A 13,939-nucleotide genomic window follows, 5' to 3' on the forward strand; every position below is an offset into this window, starting at 1 on the left:
TTTCCTGGAGGAGAAAGAAATAAGGTGTATCACTCGAGTAAATGGGATCAATTAGGCAACTAAGCTTAGCTCTAACGAACTGGGAAGTCAGGCTTGAGGAGCTCTGGAGTACTTGTGCGTTTTGATTTTAAACAAAGCCTGCTGGCAACGAAAAGGCAAACAGGCATTAGGGCAGAGCTCAGCCCTCACAGTTACGACGCGCGGAGATGAGGAGTTCTGTCTCGCGCCTCGCCAATCCTCCACGCTTGGCAGCGCGCTCCCGCCGCGCCAACACCATGCCGCTCACGGCACCTCTGACCCCTCAGCGCTCACCTCGCGCTGCCGCGGCCTCCCCCGCCTCCCGGCGGTGCCACCTCGGCGGCATCCCCGCCGTGCCCGAACTGATTGGCGGAGCGCGGCCGGGTGCCACCCGCCAGAGGCGGGCACAGGGCACCTGCCCCGCCGGCGGCTCGTCGCCGCGCCGGGAGCCGAGCAGTGCATGGGGCGGGAGGGCGCCCGGGGAGCGGGACAGCGGTTCTCCGTACCGGCGAGGGGCAGGGCCGAGGGGCGGCCGCTCCCTGTACGCCCGAGGGCATCTCCGGAGGGTCGACGGCTGCGCCGGTGCATGCGTCCGGCGGGCGGGAGGGCGCCGGGTCGGCAGCGCGGTGGGGCCGAGCGGGGGCGGAGGAAAGTAATGAGAAGTTGAGGGAGGACGGAGCGAGGTGCCCTCTCCTCTCCTCGGCTGGCACCGCAGGGACAGCCCGGCAGCGCGGCAGGTGCAGCGGAGCCGAGGCGGAGGGTACAGGCGGGCCCGGCGCTCCCGGCGCCGCAGCGGAGGGGCTCCAGTGGGAGCAGGGCCTCACCTCAGGCCGGGCCGGACGGAGCCGCGCGACCCGCTCGGCTGAAGGGAAAGAGCTGCAGCAGAGCCCCGAGCGGCGGCTCGCCCCGGTCCTCAGCTTATTACCAGAGGCAGCGACGCGGAGAAACGGCCCCCGAGGAGAGAGCGGTGAGGGGAGCTCGGGAACTGCCCGCGGGTAGCGGGAGGGACCCGGCTCCGGCGGCCCTGAGGCGGAGGGCTCGCCGCCTGGGCGGGAGGGAGGCTCTCGTGTCACCTTGCCGCTCGCTCGGTTCTCCCATCTCTCCGTTCTCGCCTCGCACCGCTGCGCTGCGAAGGGGTCTGAGGGAGGGAGGGAGGGAGAGCCGCGGGCTGGAGAGCGGAGCCGCAGGGGACGCGGCGTCCCGCAGTGGCGGGAGCGGTGAGGAAGGGACGCCGTGCCCTTGCACGGTACCGAGAGGGTTTGAGGGCGAGAAGGAACTTCTCGTTCCCTCCGCCCGTAGGCGCTGCCCTGAGCGGGGCTCGAATGGAGGAGATCTGATTTGGGCGCCACACCTGGGAGGCACGGCCGCGAGGCGGGAGCGGTCCCTCACCACAGCGGGCAGCGCGGGCCGAGGCCAACCGACGGCCGCCGCGCCTGGCAGGTGTCCTCCCCGCCCAGAGCTGGAACGGGCCGCTAACGCCTGCCGCCGTCCGTGCTGTTCCGAGGCCGAGGGGACGCGCTGGGGAAAAGTTTGGAGAGCGAAGTAAGCGGCGGCGGGGCGGATACCTGGGAGCGGCGCGGGGTGTGGGACTGCTCCTTTCGGGCCATTGCCGCCGCTTATACGTTAACTAGATGGCGTGGTATCCTGGCCACCGGTATTGCAATGAGGGACCGTCGCCGACGGGCGCCCTGAAGTTGTGTGTTATGTAAGCCTGGGGACGCCCAGCGTTTCCTTCCCTTCGCGTTACGGACCTGTGCGCGGGCGCTGGGCCTGGGACCTCTCCCGCCTGGGACCTGTGCCTCTCGCGCTGAGTTGGCGCTCAGGTTCGGAACGAGCTGCCCGGCCTGGGAGGAACAACGCGTGAGTGCTGCAGAACTGCCCTGCTGCCTTTGGAGAGGAAGACAGGAGCTTAGCCTGAACTGCGCACCGAACGGGTCAGCCAAGTGACGGTATTTAGGCAGATGCTAAATGGTATCTTGTCTTTACGACTTGTTTACATACTTATTTTAGTATGACCACGAAACGGTAGGAAAGAAAATAAATAATACATGGGCTATTTTGTGTGCTCGTTGGAGTTGCCTCGGGAAGAAGAGCAGTGGATGAGTTCGGTAGAAGAGGTTCTTAAAGGACCTTTTCCCACAGCAAACTCCTTCAGAGCCGTATTTGTGTTTTTCATACTTAGGCCAGGGGACCGGATCTGGGAAATAATTCATATAATGTTGGTTGTTTCTATATTTTACAAATGGCCAGGGTTACGCTTCCTATCTGGAATGGCCTGCCTGCTTTTCCAAGCAATTATCACACAAGGTCACTTATGTATTTTAGCTGAGCTAGTTTTATAGCACTGACACAACGCTGTCTGCTGTTAACCTTTACTTCACATTTCCTTGTTTTTGTTCTTCTATTTCAGCCATTGATCAGACTAGATACTGCAGTGACTTTTTTTTTTTTTTTTTTTTGTAAGCTACTATTCATGCTAGAGTTCTACATTTTTTCAGATGGCTTTCATGCAGTTGTGAGCTACTCTCCTCGAAAGAGTTACCTGTGAAATGCTAGGCAGTGAGTGAGTGCCTGGCCTGAAGCACTTGCTTTGTGACTTTTGTGCAGTGTTTTGCCACTAACAGAAGCTATTTGCATGAAACAAGAAAATGATATCATTTTGTGTGTGCTAAGTCTAAGGAGGAACTTTATAAGTAGCCCTCATGTTTTATGTTCTTAAAACACTGAGCAGTTGCATTGTTTTGAAATAAGATTTGGATGGGGAGACCTATGGGACTAACGAAGGGCGGAAGGAAGAGTCAGAGACGGTGTTATCTCCTGGTTCTGCCTAGGGCTGAGCTTTGCAGGAGTCTCCTCCCCACCTGTGCAAGCAGGCTGGTGGGCGGCTGCTGTACCAGGGCACTGATGACTTAGCAGTGGATCAGGTCCGTGCACTGGTGGCACCTCCAGTCTGGTGACAACTGCTGGCTCTTGTAGTTCACCAGGTTTGGGATTAAGGCAACTTTGGATTGGTGCCCTATAATAAACAGATAATTCAGTTACTGGTGAGAAACTGGAGGGAGTAGGGACTGCTGTGTTTATGAGATGCCATATTTAATGCCATATTTACCACATGTGGAACACTTGACGGATTATGCTGTAAGTCTCGTCGACTCTTTGGAATAATAGTAGTCATAATGGACTTACTCAGAGGAGTTGTACTGACATAGTAAATGAATACTAGATAGTGCTGTCAATCATAACAACATTGTCAAAGTTTGTAGTGAACTTTGCCATAATTTTCTGCCACATATAATTTGCTGCAGATGGATTTTATTGATTTCTAGCAATTTATTTAATTTCCTGGGCTAAGAAAAAAGAATTATTAGTCTTCTTCCTGTGGTAGGTGTGTTACTACATATGCAGACATTGGGTAAGAAAGTACTGTGGTAAGCCTCATCTGCAAAATGGTGTTGCTGAACATGGTTCTGTGTGGAGCCTTTTTTGTACTCGTTGGGCGTTGCGCAGAAAATGTGTTTAAGGGACCACTCCCAGCAATTCAAATATTTTTGACAATTATACTAATAACTGTATAAAAATCATATTCTGACTTCATTACTTTCTAATTGACCTCCCTGAACATGAAGTGTGTCGCTTCTGGCTTCATCGGCTAAACATTTTATTGCCCTACCTTTCTTCATGTTTTCCATTTTGGGCTCATTAAGGCCCTTCTTTTCATGTTGACGTGTTAGTCATCTTCCTTCCTTTAGAATTGTACCAGGGACTTGCATCACTTTACTTCATCTTGAATGAGCTCCTTATCGTTTATTTACTAGAAAAATCCAACTACAGTTTTAAAAGCTACTGAGATGTTTGTTGTAAGATCATATTGAAGAAGTGCTTATTAAATTAAATATCTCTTCTCTGCAGATCTTAACGGAAATGCTTTTATTGCTGTTTCATTATTGTAGAGTGGTATTTAAGAAGGGAATTGTTTTAGGAATGCTGATACACTAGAAGCATTTGAAATCATTTGTTCTCTTTTTCTCTTGGACTTTTTTCCTTCAAGAGTACTTAGAATGGATTTATTTTATTTTTTCTTAAACATACAGATCAAAGGGTTGTTTATGAATAGGTATTACCAGAAGTCTGTGTTTTTTTCCCAAGGTTGGCTGTAATTGCATTGAATTTTCAGGCCTCGTGACATGCAAGGGTTCATGAACCCTTCACAAAATATTTCTGGTCTTTCATGGTTTGTAACATCCAGCTCAGCGTGTGAGATAATGCAAATATTACTTATTGGGAGAAAGTCTAAAATGTGTTGTAACTTTCTAAATAAAATCTTGGGAATGATTGCTGTTTTTTGCACCAGTTCGTTAAAATTTTTCATTGTTTTTTTTCTGTATAATATTTTGCTACCTAATAGAAGAAGGATTTTTAGTTACTAAAAGTCCCAGTCAGCTTTTCTTTTTTGCTCTGTTATGTACTGACACCATGATACTTATTATATTTATTTTGCTATTTATATGACAGATTTTTGCAGCAGCTCTCTATTTAGAGCCAGTATACTGAAGAAGAAGTGAGTCCTCTTGGAAGCTTTTAAAATTTTTGTTGGTTTTAACATACAATCTTATGTGTTCTTAATCCCTAGATGTGGGAAGAGATGACATAAAACCTACAGATTTATGAAATTGTATGTTCATATACCTGGGACTAAGGGACATGCATACCATCCTTACTGATTTTTTTGTACTATTGGAAACAGTATATGCTACTTCAGTTAAAAAAACAAAACAAAACAAAAAAAAACCTGTACATGCAACAATTGTGACTGAAGGAGCTAAAGAGGAGTTGAAAGACAACGTAGGTACTTGTTTTCTAAATGGACTTGTAACAAGTCAGGTTATCTCTAGTTATTGCAATTTGTCTTCAGTAGCACAGTTGTCATGCACATAATTTTGTGTAATGGAACAAGTACAGCTTTCTTCTTCTCTCTGTGCTGTTCTTTCCTCCTATGAATGGATCGCTCAGCTTTATGAGGAGTGACTTTTTTCCTTCCTGCTCAGAGACCGAAGGGAGAATTTAATGAGAGGTGCTGGGCCAACTTCAGGTTCTGAACTGAGTTAGAAAGGAACCCTGATGCCCTGGGGAAACAACGTGCTTTTTAGAAGAAGAAAACAATTTGACGGATTCTTTAAGTGTGTTTATGAGAAGATTGTGATGTGGATGTGGAAAGTGGAGTTCCTTAATTTAAAACAGGATTCCGCTAAGGAAATCATTTTCAACCATAAATCAACTGTAAGTCTGTAGCAAGTTGGTATTTCACACACTTGTTACACATAAGGATTGAGTGTATTGTTCCAACAGCTTTCAAATATTAGATCTGTAATTCAAGGACTAGGAGAGGAGTGCGTTTTAATCAGTCCTGACATCCAAATTTGGTGATTTTTTTTTTTTTTTTTTTTTTTTTTTTTTAAATTTCCTGACTTGGAAGTCATTAGACTTTCACTTAAGTCAAATGAATAAGGCTTTGTAATTTAGCACCAATAAAATCAATTTATAAAATGCAGGTTATTAAATGGGGCTGTAACAATTCTCAACAAAAGCACGTCTAGTGCTTGTGTTGCTTCCTATTTCCTTAGCTTCCTTCTTGGGACATCTTTGTTATCCCCCGATTTAATGTTAGAGATTAGAGATTTTCAAATTCAGAGGAAAATCAGATATTTCTGAGTTTACGCTATGAGATGCATCAAAGAAATATGTCCGTCTGAATGAAATGTGGGTTAAAACCAGGAATTTTGGATGGAACAGTGCTGTAGATAATCCTAAAATTTACACGGTGTGTAGATGAACAGCTTGCTTTTAAGGTTGAAATCAGAAGTACAGCTAAGAAGCCTGTGTACCCCCCCTCCCCCCCGACAAACTCAGTGTAGCTAGTTGTGTTTTCTGGAGCATGTAGCACTTGGGATCTACTCTTTTGTATGCAGTTGTACATTTTGCCTGTTGGCAGCACTGTTCTGGACTCATTGAGGTTGTAGGTGGTAATTCATTTGGATGTCATTTGTTTTATGAGAAGAAATATTCCTTCCCCCCACCACAGTTTGGTTAAAATGTTATTGTCTGAGATAAAACATGGTAAAGAGATGCAAGGAATAACAGTGCAGACATAGTAGATATGCCAAGTACATTAATGTTTCATATTCTTGGAAATTATAATGAAATATTCTTTCAAAAGAGTAATTCTTTGGTTTCTCCCTTCCTATTCTTAGTAGCCATTACTGAGCTGCAGTAATAGTTTGTTGTATCATTTTCAGATTAGTAAGCATCACAACTTTTTAATGGGATAGCTGTTAGAGGATACAGGTGCTGTATGCAGACAGCTAAAGGTTTATTTTGTATATTTGCTTGCAAAGTCATCAGTTTCGCTTCAACTCATAAGTGCTGGAAATAACTTTTTTTTTTTGTACTAGCTTAAGTGCCAAAACATTGCAGTAGTGGTATCTTTTAAGTGCATTCTTGACTTGAAGGTTGCTACTGCTGAAGATCTTGTAAGTGGCAGCACTTGGGGTAGAGCTGCAGATAGCAACGCCTCTGCAGCAATTTCACTTGGGAGAATCAAGGACTCAGCCAGTTGTGGTGCTTACAGAGTCAGCAGGTGCACAGAATTACAGAGCTGTTGGCTGGAAGGGTTGTTGGATGTTCTTACACAAATTTCCACTCGATGCAGAATTGTTAGCAATGAATGAGAGGGTCAGCTGTGGCTTTTTCATCCAAGTTATGAATACATCTGAAGATGGAAATATCACAACCTCTCTCATAAGCTTTTATAGTATCATACTACTTTTTTAAGGGGAAAAATTTCTCTAGTGCCTGTCTCAACTTGTTAAGCTGTAGTTTGTGTCCACTGTTCCCTCCAGTAATAACTGATAGCAAAAGAGTTTGGCTGTGAAGCTAAGGGGGAACATCTGACAAGGTGGATTGGATGAGCTAGAAAAAAAAAACCAAACCACCATTGTACCTATCAGTTTGCCACCTGATTGTGAAATGGCATTTGCATCTGCTGGTCCCAAGGGCATCTACTGAAATTGCATTTTTTTTGGCTGTGGGCTATCGGCTGCACTGATACTCTGTGAAGTTAGCTACAGGCCATGTGAATCTTGCTGCTACCCTATACCTTGCTGTAAAATGAGATCTGAATCTCTTAAATTTTCTTCTAGGGTTCTCTTCTACTAAGCTTGTTATGCCTGAGGGACATTGGAGAATTCATTATTTAGACCACTGTCTAAATAAAAGGTGTATACTAATGTGCTGTAAATACGGATAAAGACTTATTGTGGAATTAGATTGTTGATTAAGTCTTGCTGACTTGAAGAATGTTTTTGCCTGCACTGGGATATTTCAGTGAGATCAAGGAAACAATCTTCAGAAGTGTGTTTGTATGTATGGTGTTTAATAGTCGGGCACAGAAATATCTCAAAAAACTGAGCAAAGTGCTTCTGGAAGGTTCTCCTTGTAGAAATTTTTCCCAGCAATCAGTGGTAGGATATTGGAGATGATACTGGTTTCTTGACTGGATAGGCCAGCATGGTGTTTGGGAAGCTATTGCTCGTAGAGTCTAAAAGTCTGTAAGTGAGCTAGATGATAGTGTAAATAGTGGGAGGACTTGCATGGAAACTCAACGAAGCACATTTGTGTGGCAGCTTTAAGTTATGCTCTTTAACCATTCATAGCAACGTATTTTTAATTACTCTGCCCTGTGGTACTTCAGCAAGTGTGTAATTTATCAGTTAGCTTTATTTTCATGAAAACACACTCAACTGGGGAGACTCCAAATAAATTATTGTAATCTCACTTGTTGTTGAACAGCCATTGTATTATTACCATAACTTTTAACCTATATATATATAAATAACTTGATAACTACAGCCCTACTTTATGCTAAGAGAACATGGTGTTGTAAACCACTATCAATGTTTGTTATTACACAGTGTTAGTATTAAAAAAGTTGCAGTTGCTTTCCAGAAGGGGGTGGAGGGGGGAGGAAGACAATCCCATCTTCTTCAAAGCCCAGTGGCAGCGGGTAAGGATAGGTGCACCTGTGCCCATCTGGATGGTTTGTTGCTTATTTGTTTTACACTTTCTATACCTCTATGGTCTTTGAAACTGCAGGTAATCACTGTCTTAACTCTCTGCAACTGTCAGATTTGTCTCATTTTTTTCTTTAATGTTTTCAAATTAACCAATTGTACTTAATTCTTAGATCATCTTTCAGGATATTACCACTTTATCAATAAACAAAACAAAGCCAACAAAAACCCCAATCCTTATCTTCAGTCGTTTTCCTTTCTGAAGGTACAATACAGTTTTAGTCCACTACTGATATTAGAAATTGGCAGGAAGTTTTTGTGTACTTAAAACTGTGTTTATACAGCTACTGCAAAATAAAAAGCCTTGAGTCTTGTTTTTTAACTCTTGTGGGAGAGCAGTCTGCATCTCTTAAGATTTCTGGGTTGTTTTTTGTTTTCTCTCATTCCAGTAGGATTTTAAGATTAGCGGCTATGAGCCTTAAATTAGAGAGAAAAGGAGTTATGTACAGTACTTTCATCTTTAATCTTACTACTGAGTTGTACTAGGAGATAGTTTGGAGCAGGCTCCATAAAGCGCACGCATATCTGAAAGCAAGAAGTAGTTTAAAAAAACAAAGCAAAGAAACACCTGCCTGTAAAGGCACACATTTCTAAAACAACCTAATAACATCCACTCTGGATGCTGTTGGAATACAAGTTGTTGCTGCAAGTGATCTTAAGCAGTGCAATTAATTGAGCTGAATAAAAAGGAAAACATTTTTAATAAAGTGTTTTAACTTTGAATGTTACCCGCTGCACTAACAAGTGTTCTGTAGTTTCCCTTGTGAATCCGTTTGTGTGGCTTATTAAAATGTAGTTATTTGCTATAGGATGAAGTCACAAACAGAACAAAGAAATAATTCACTTCTTCTGGATGTCATGTGATGGCGTGACCAGGGAGAGCTTGTACCAAGCCGAAGCTAGCTGAAGTGAAAGATGAAGCGTCCACCCAAAGGATTATCAAAGTTGGAACAAATTCCCAATAAAGTACTTGTTTCCAAGGATTATGTTGTTTCATACCCTGAATCTTCTTTGAGGCAAACTTCATGTTTGCATGATCGTAGCCTGTAGCCATAGGCTTTGTTACATCAAGTTTACTGCAAATGTCTGTCTCTGCCAGCTGATGTGATGCATCCCTCTTTCTTTCCCTGTGTGTGTAAGAGGATCTCTTCATTTTTCTCCAACTTAATATCTGTACTTCTTGATCGTGCAGCATGAAGCGTGTTGTGATAAGCTGTGCTATTACCAGGGCTGTTCTTGGCACACATTGTCATAGCAGGAGCACAGGGCCTTTGTTTTCGAGCCAGTGAACAGCATCTTAACCAGCACCGAGTCCTTGGGAAACACAGTGTGACTTGCTGACTTCTGTGTTCATATCCTTCCCCCCATGTCCCAACATCATTTCTGCTTGTCTTTCTTGCGCAAAACAGCTGAAGTAGGTTGAGAAACACTGCTTTTAGATTTCAGTACTTTAAAAGAAAGGTCTTCAGAACTTGAGGCAGCTCTGCCAGGAAACACATCTTTTGGTACCAGAATACTGCATTTTCTGAGAGCTCTAAACACTTGTAAGGAAGGTAGATAGTTTGGAAGAAAACAGGAGAATGTTTTTCTCTGTCAGATGTATCTGCAAGGAATATACGTGTTGTACTTTAGAAGAGGTGACTTTGTTTTGCTGAATGTAGTCAGCAGTTAATTTTCCTGGGTGTTGGGGGTGAAGTAAAGATAGCAAGGAAGAGACTGTCTAACATGGAGAGCAGATGCAGATGAAATTGAGCCATCTGTGCACTGATACAACTCGCATTTGCTTGAAGGTACATGAGATTTGGAGCACACTTTTTGTTTCTCAGCTTTCTCCTCTGTGCTTCCTTTTAGTCCCGAGGATACTGGAGGGTGCAGTGGTTTAAATAAAACGTGTACTGATGTGCTGTATTAATGGCCCATCAGCTCCACTGCCACACGTCTGTACATGCTCAGCTTTGCTCTGTCCAAAGCGATGCACCCAACCTGACATAAGCTGGTCTACTGCTGTCTCCGCTGTTTGCAGTTGTGGAGCTACATGCTGCTGCTGGCAGCCATGAGGCAGGGGGCCTGCTGTGCTCTGGGCTGGTCCTGCTGTGGGGCATTTGGTTACGGGTTTGAGCCTAGGCCACCACAAGACAGGCTGGGATTTTTGTACTTGCAGCCCATGTAGGCCTGACCAAGCCTTACAAAAGAATTTGCAGTCACGTTGAATTTTAGTAAAGAGTTTATATCCAAATCCAAATTTGCAAATACTTCAGTTACTCTGAAAGTAATGCCTTCTATTTATTTCTGTGGAAACTATGAGAGGTACAAAGAGTGCAGTAACACTTGATAGAGCAAATTCTCAGCTACAAAGTGCTGTTTTTCAGCATAGTCACCACTGGTAGCTATGCATTTTTGCAAGTGATGAACAAGAGCATGCATGCTGTGCTTGTGAAAGTGGGCATGGCCATTTGGAACATGGCTTATCTTTCACGTCGCTGTCACCACTGCTGAAAAGCACCACCCACTGCCTCACTGTGCTAACAGCCACTGGTGGGGGTCCATAAATGTTCGGTAAGCATCAGTGAATGTCAGTGGGTGCCATTTTTTCCCCATGAGGGAATTCAGTGCCACACCTTTGCTTCATACGCACTTGCGTGTCAGGCACCATTCTGTCAGACTGCCACTCTGTTATACTCCTTCTTTTCCCAACTCTCTCAGGTGAAATCATGTATTTAATTAAAAACCTAATATACAAATAAAAAGTCATTACTGAAAAGAGCTTCATAAATTGCAGAGCCTGTGAAAAACCTCTTTGTAACTGTTTTGCTGCTTTCATAACTGATGCAGTAAGTCTGTGATGGATGCTTACAACAAAATGTCTATAAATCTTCCTCTCATCTGTAGCTGTGACATTCTTGCAGTCATTGAAATGCTTAAGTCATTGGGTAGGAATGTAGGAGCTCAAGAAACAGCTCAAAGCAAATGCAAAACCCCATCCTCGTTTATGTGCGCACAATTGCTTTCTAATCATTTGCACTGATTTCTTAATTTATGCACTTGGCTGAAATAGGTGCTTGTAGTTACAAGCCAAATCTTACTCCTTATCTAAAACATTGCAACACAAAGTAAGTCATAGTATGCACTTACCTCAGTAATTTGTTACAAGATCTTTGATATGAAAAACTTCAGAATACAAATGCAGAGGTTCTGCAATAATTCTTATCAGAATCTCTTCCCAGACAATGTAGTTTGCTGTTTCAAGGCTCTGTACATCCACAGGTTCTGATGCTTTCATCTCTTCCATCAAGTGGGTTGTTGATTAGCAGTTACTTTCTTCTAATCTTAATCTGCAGTTTGCTGCCTGAAGTCAGTGTATGGGCTTTCTTTCCTTCACCTCTTAAAGGTTTATGGCATAATGCTTCCTATCACCTACGGGAAAGGTGCTCTGCAGCAGAGTTACAGGCAAAGAACGAATTTACAGTTGCCAGTTTTAGAGGTTTAAGAATCAACTTTTAGACTGGAGAAACAGTTTTGTCTTAGTCTCATCTGCTGTGTCTCTTTAACAGTAATGTTCCAGTGTCTGTAATAATTTGCTCATTTTCTGAAATTTGCTATTATAATTTGATCAGTAAACTTGTTCATGTTGTAGCATTTTTGTGTAGCAAGGATTGGCAACAAATTCTGATTTGCACTGGTGTTCAATCTTGAAGAAAACTGAGATTTTATTTTTATTTTTCTTCAAAAGAGTTCTTGGAGGAAATCACAAATAGAAGGTGATACTTATTCTCTTATTCCTTCACTCTCTTCCATAGTTTACAGAGCACATTGCAATATTGTTTATGTGTGTGTTTACGTTTCTGTATTTTTGTCTTTAATATCAACTGCTTGTGGCTGATAGAGCTAAGATTTGGTTTGGCTGTGTGTATTTTATTGCTGAATCATCCTGTAAGCAGCACTAGAGAACCTTTTATTTGTTTTGGAATATTTTCTTCCTCTTTCAGCTTTACACTTGAGTGTAAGTGCTTTTTCTAAGCCATTCCTTGTTATCTTGGGCATGATAAAACGCTTTGCTTACAGGGCCTTTGGTCATGCAACCAGCTACGTAGAGCTTGGTTCATTATTTGTTTAAGTGAAATGTTTACAAGCCTGCAATGGTTGGATACAATGTTTTATCTGTAAAACTGTATTTTATAACAGTGAAGGCAAACAGATTTGCACATGGAATAAGTAAACGTCAATAGGATTTGAATAGGCAGTACTGGGCTTCAGTAAATCAGGTAACATAAGCAATATGTCAGGTAACAACAGCCTGCTGTTTGAACTCATGAGCCACTCTGCGAAGTAGATCTGGAGCCAGTGCTCCAGTGCCTGCACAGCACGGAAGTGTTTCCTGATGGTCAGAGGGAACTGCTTGTGTTCTAGTTTGTGTCTGTTGTTTCTTATCCTGGCAGAGGGCACCACTTGGAAGCTCCTGGCTTTGTCCTCTTTACCCTCCCTTTAGATATTTATTCACGCTAGTGAAATTCACCCCTAGGCCTTCTCCAGGCTGAAGAGTCTAAGCTCTCCCAGTCTCTCCTTCTAGAAAAGGTACTCCAGTTCCTGGATCATCTTGGTGGTCCTTCACCAGACACTCCTTGTATGCCTGGATCTCACTCATGCAGGGGAGCCCAGAGCTGACCCCAAAAGTCCGGGTGTGTTTTCATTGTGCTGAGCAGATGGGAAAGATCATCTCTGGCAAAACTCTGCCCAGTGTAGCCCAGGAGAGCAGTGGCCTTCACTGTGGCAAGAGCACTTTGCCGGCTTATTTAAGATTCTTACGATTGCTATGCATTGCATTTTACGTAGTGGGGATTAGTATGAGGGCTGCTCTAAAAGTAATGCCTCCTATATTATGATATTGACCCACAGTGTCAGACGTGGATGTTGCTGGTATAGCAGTAGAGATTGAACCTTCCCACATATTTTCTGTCATTGAACTCTTCCGTGTGGAAAAAACGACATCCATTCATATTCATCAGTGCTTGCTGAACACTTACGGAGACCAAACTGTGAATGTTAGCACAGTGAGGCAGTGGGTGGTGCGTTTCAGCAGTGGTGGAAGGCAGCCTCCCCTGTTCTGCATCTCCCAGTCTGGAAATTGGTCAGTTTTGCAACTTAAATGTGTTTAGTCACTGATCAAATCCACCTCGTTTCTCTGTTCAAAAAATGCTGTTTTTCTGTCTTTTGTTCTAATTGGGTCTGATGATGTGTTATTTTGAAGAGTTCATGACATTAGAAGAAGGTTTTTTTTCTTTCTAAAATACTGAATTTCATATCACAAACTGATAGTAGAGAGAGAGGATGATACTCTGAGCAAGGCTCAAGGAATAAATCTGTACATTACCTGAACTCTGGTACCAGTTTGCACTGCTTGCATGCGTAAGTGCATGTAAATCTCAAATTTCCCCCTTTTTGGTAATTGTACTTCTGTGATATACCTCATTAGCTTACCACTCACACATAGGCATTTCTGTGCTAATCAGCATTTGCTCTTGGGTTTGCAGAGGTGAAAATCTAGTTGGTACGCTTGCTTTTCTAATGTGTAGTCGTATCTGTTAAATTGTAATTAGTAATTGGAAACCTTCAGGTAAGATGAGAGCAAGCAGTGGCTGGGAAGATTGTTCCTTTGCTGTCAGAGCAGTGCTGCTGCTTCATACGAAGGGCACCTTGCTAGGCACAGGTCCCAGGCTTCTGACCTAACTGCCCAGGTGGGCCTTAGCAAATCTACAGAAAGACTAAAAGGGTCTGGAAAAAGTTACTACCATCACATT

General features: G+C 43.6%; 1 protein-coding gene across 5 annotated transcripts in view; it reads left to right on the forward strand.

Annotated features, from left to right (window-relative positions):
- Nucleotides 1-839: 839 nt before the first annotated feature.
- The window catches only part of UGT8 (UDP glycosyltransferase 8), a 45,331-nt gene continuing 32,231 nt past the window's right edge, over nucleotides 840-13,939 (forward strand). The window contains exon 1 of one of the 5 annotated variants that reach the window (XM_042811462.1): nucleotides 840-985. Coding sequence is in view for 1 of the 5 variants with exons in the window: in XM_042811461.1 (XP_042667395.1) it covers nucleotides 1,980-1,989 (10 nt within the window). In the remaining 4 variants the exon portion in view is untranslated. Of the gene's footprint in view, nucleotides 986-1,488; nucleotides 1,561-1,606; nucleotides 1,990-13,939 lie in introns of those variants that run through there. The other 4 variants (XM_042811465.1, XM_042811461.1, XM_042811464.1 and 1 more) reach the window with 4 other exon arrangements.

Source organism: Centrocercus urophasianus, unplaced genomic scaffold (genome assembly GCF_019232065.1).
Source record: "Centrocercus urophasianus isolate 14NV4802_14NV808 unplaced genomic scaffold, USGS_Curo_1.0 seq_13, whole genome shotgun sequence".
Taxonomy (NCBI): Eukaryota; Metazoa; Chordata; class Aves; order Galliformes; family Phasianidae; genus Centrocercus; species Centrocercus urophasianus.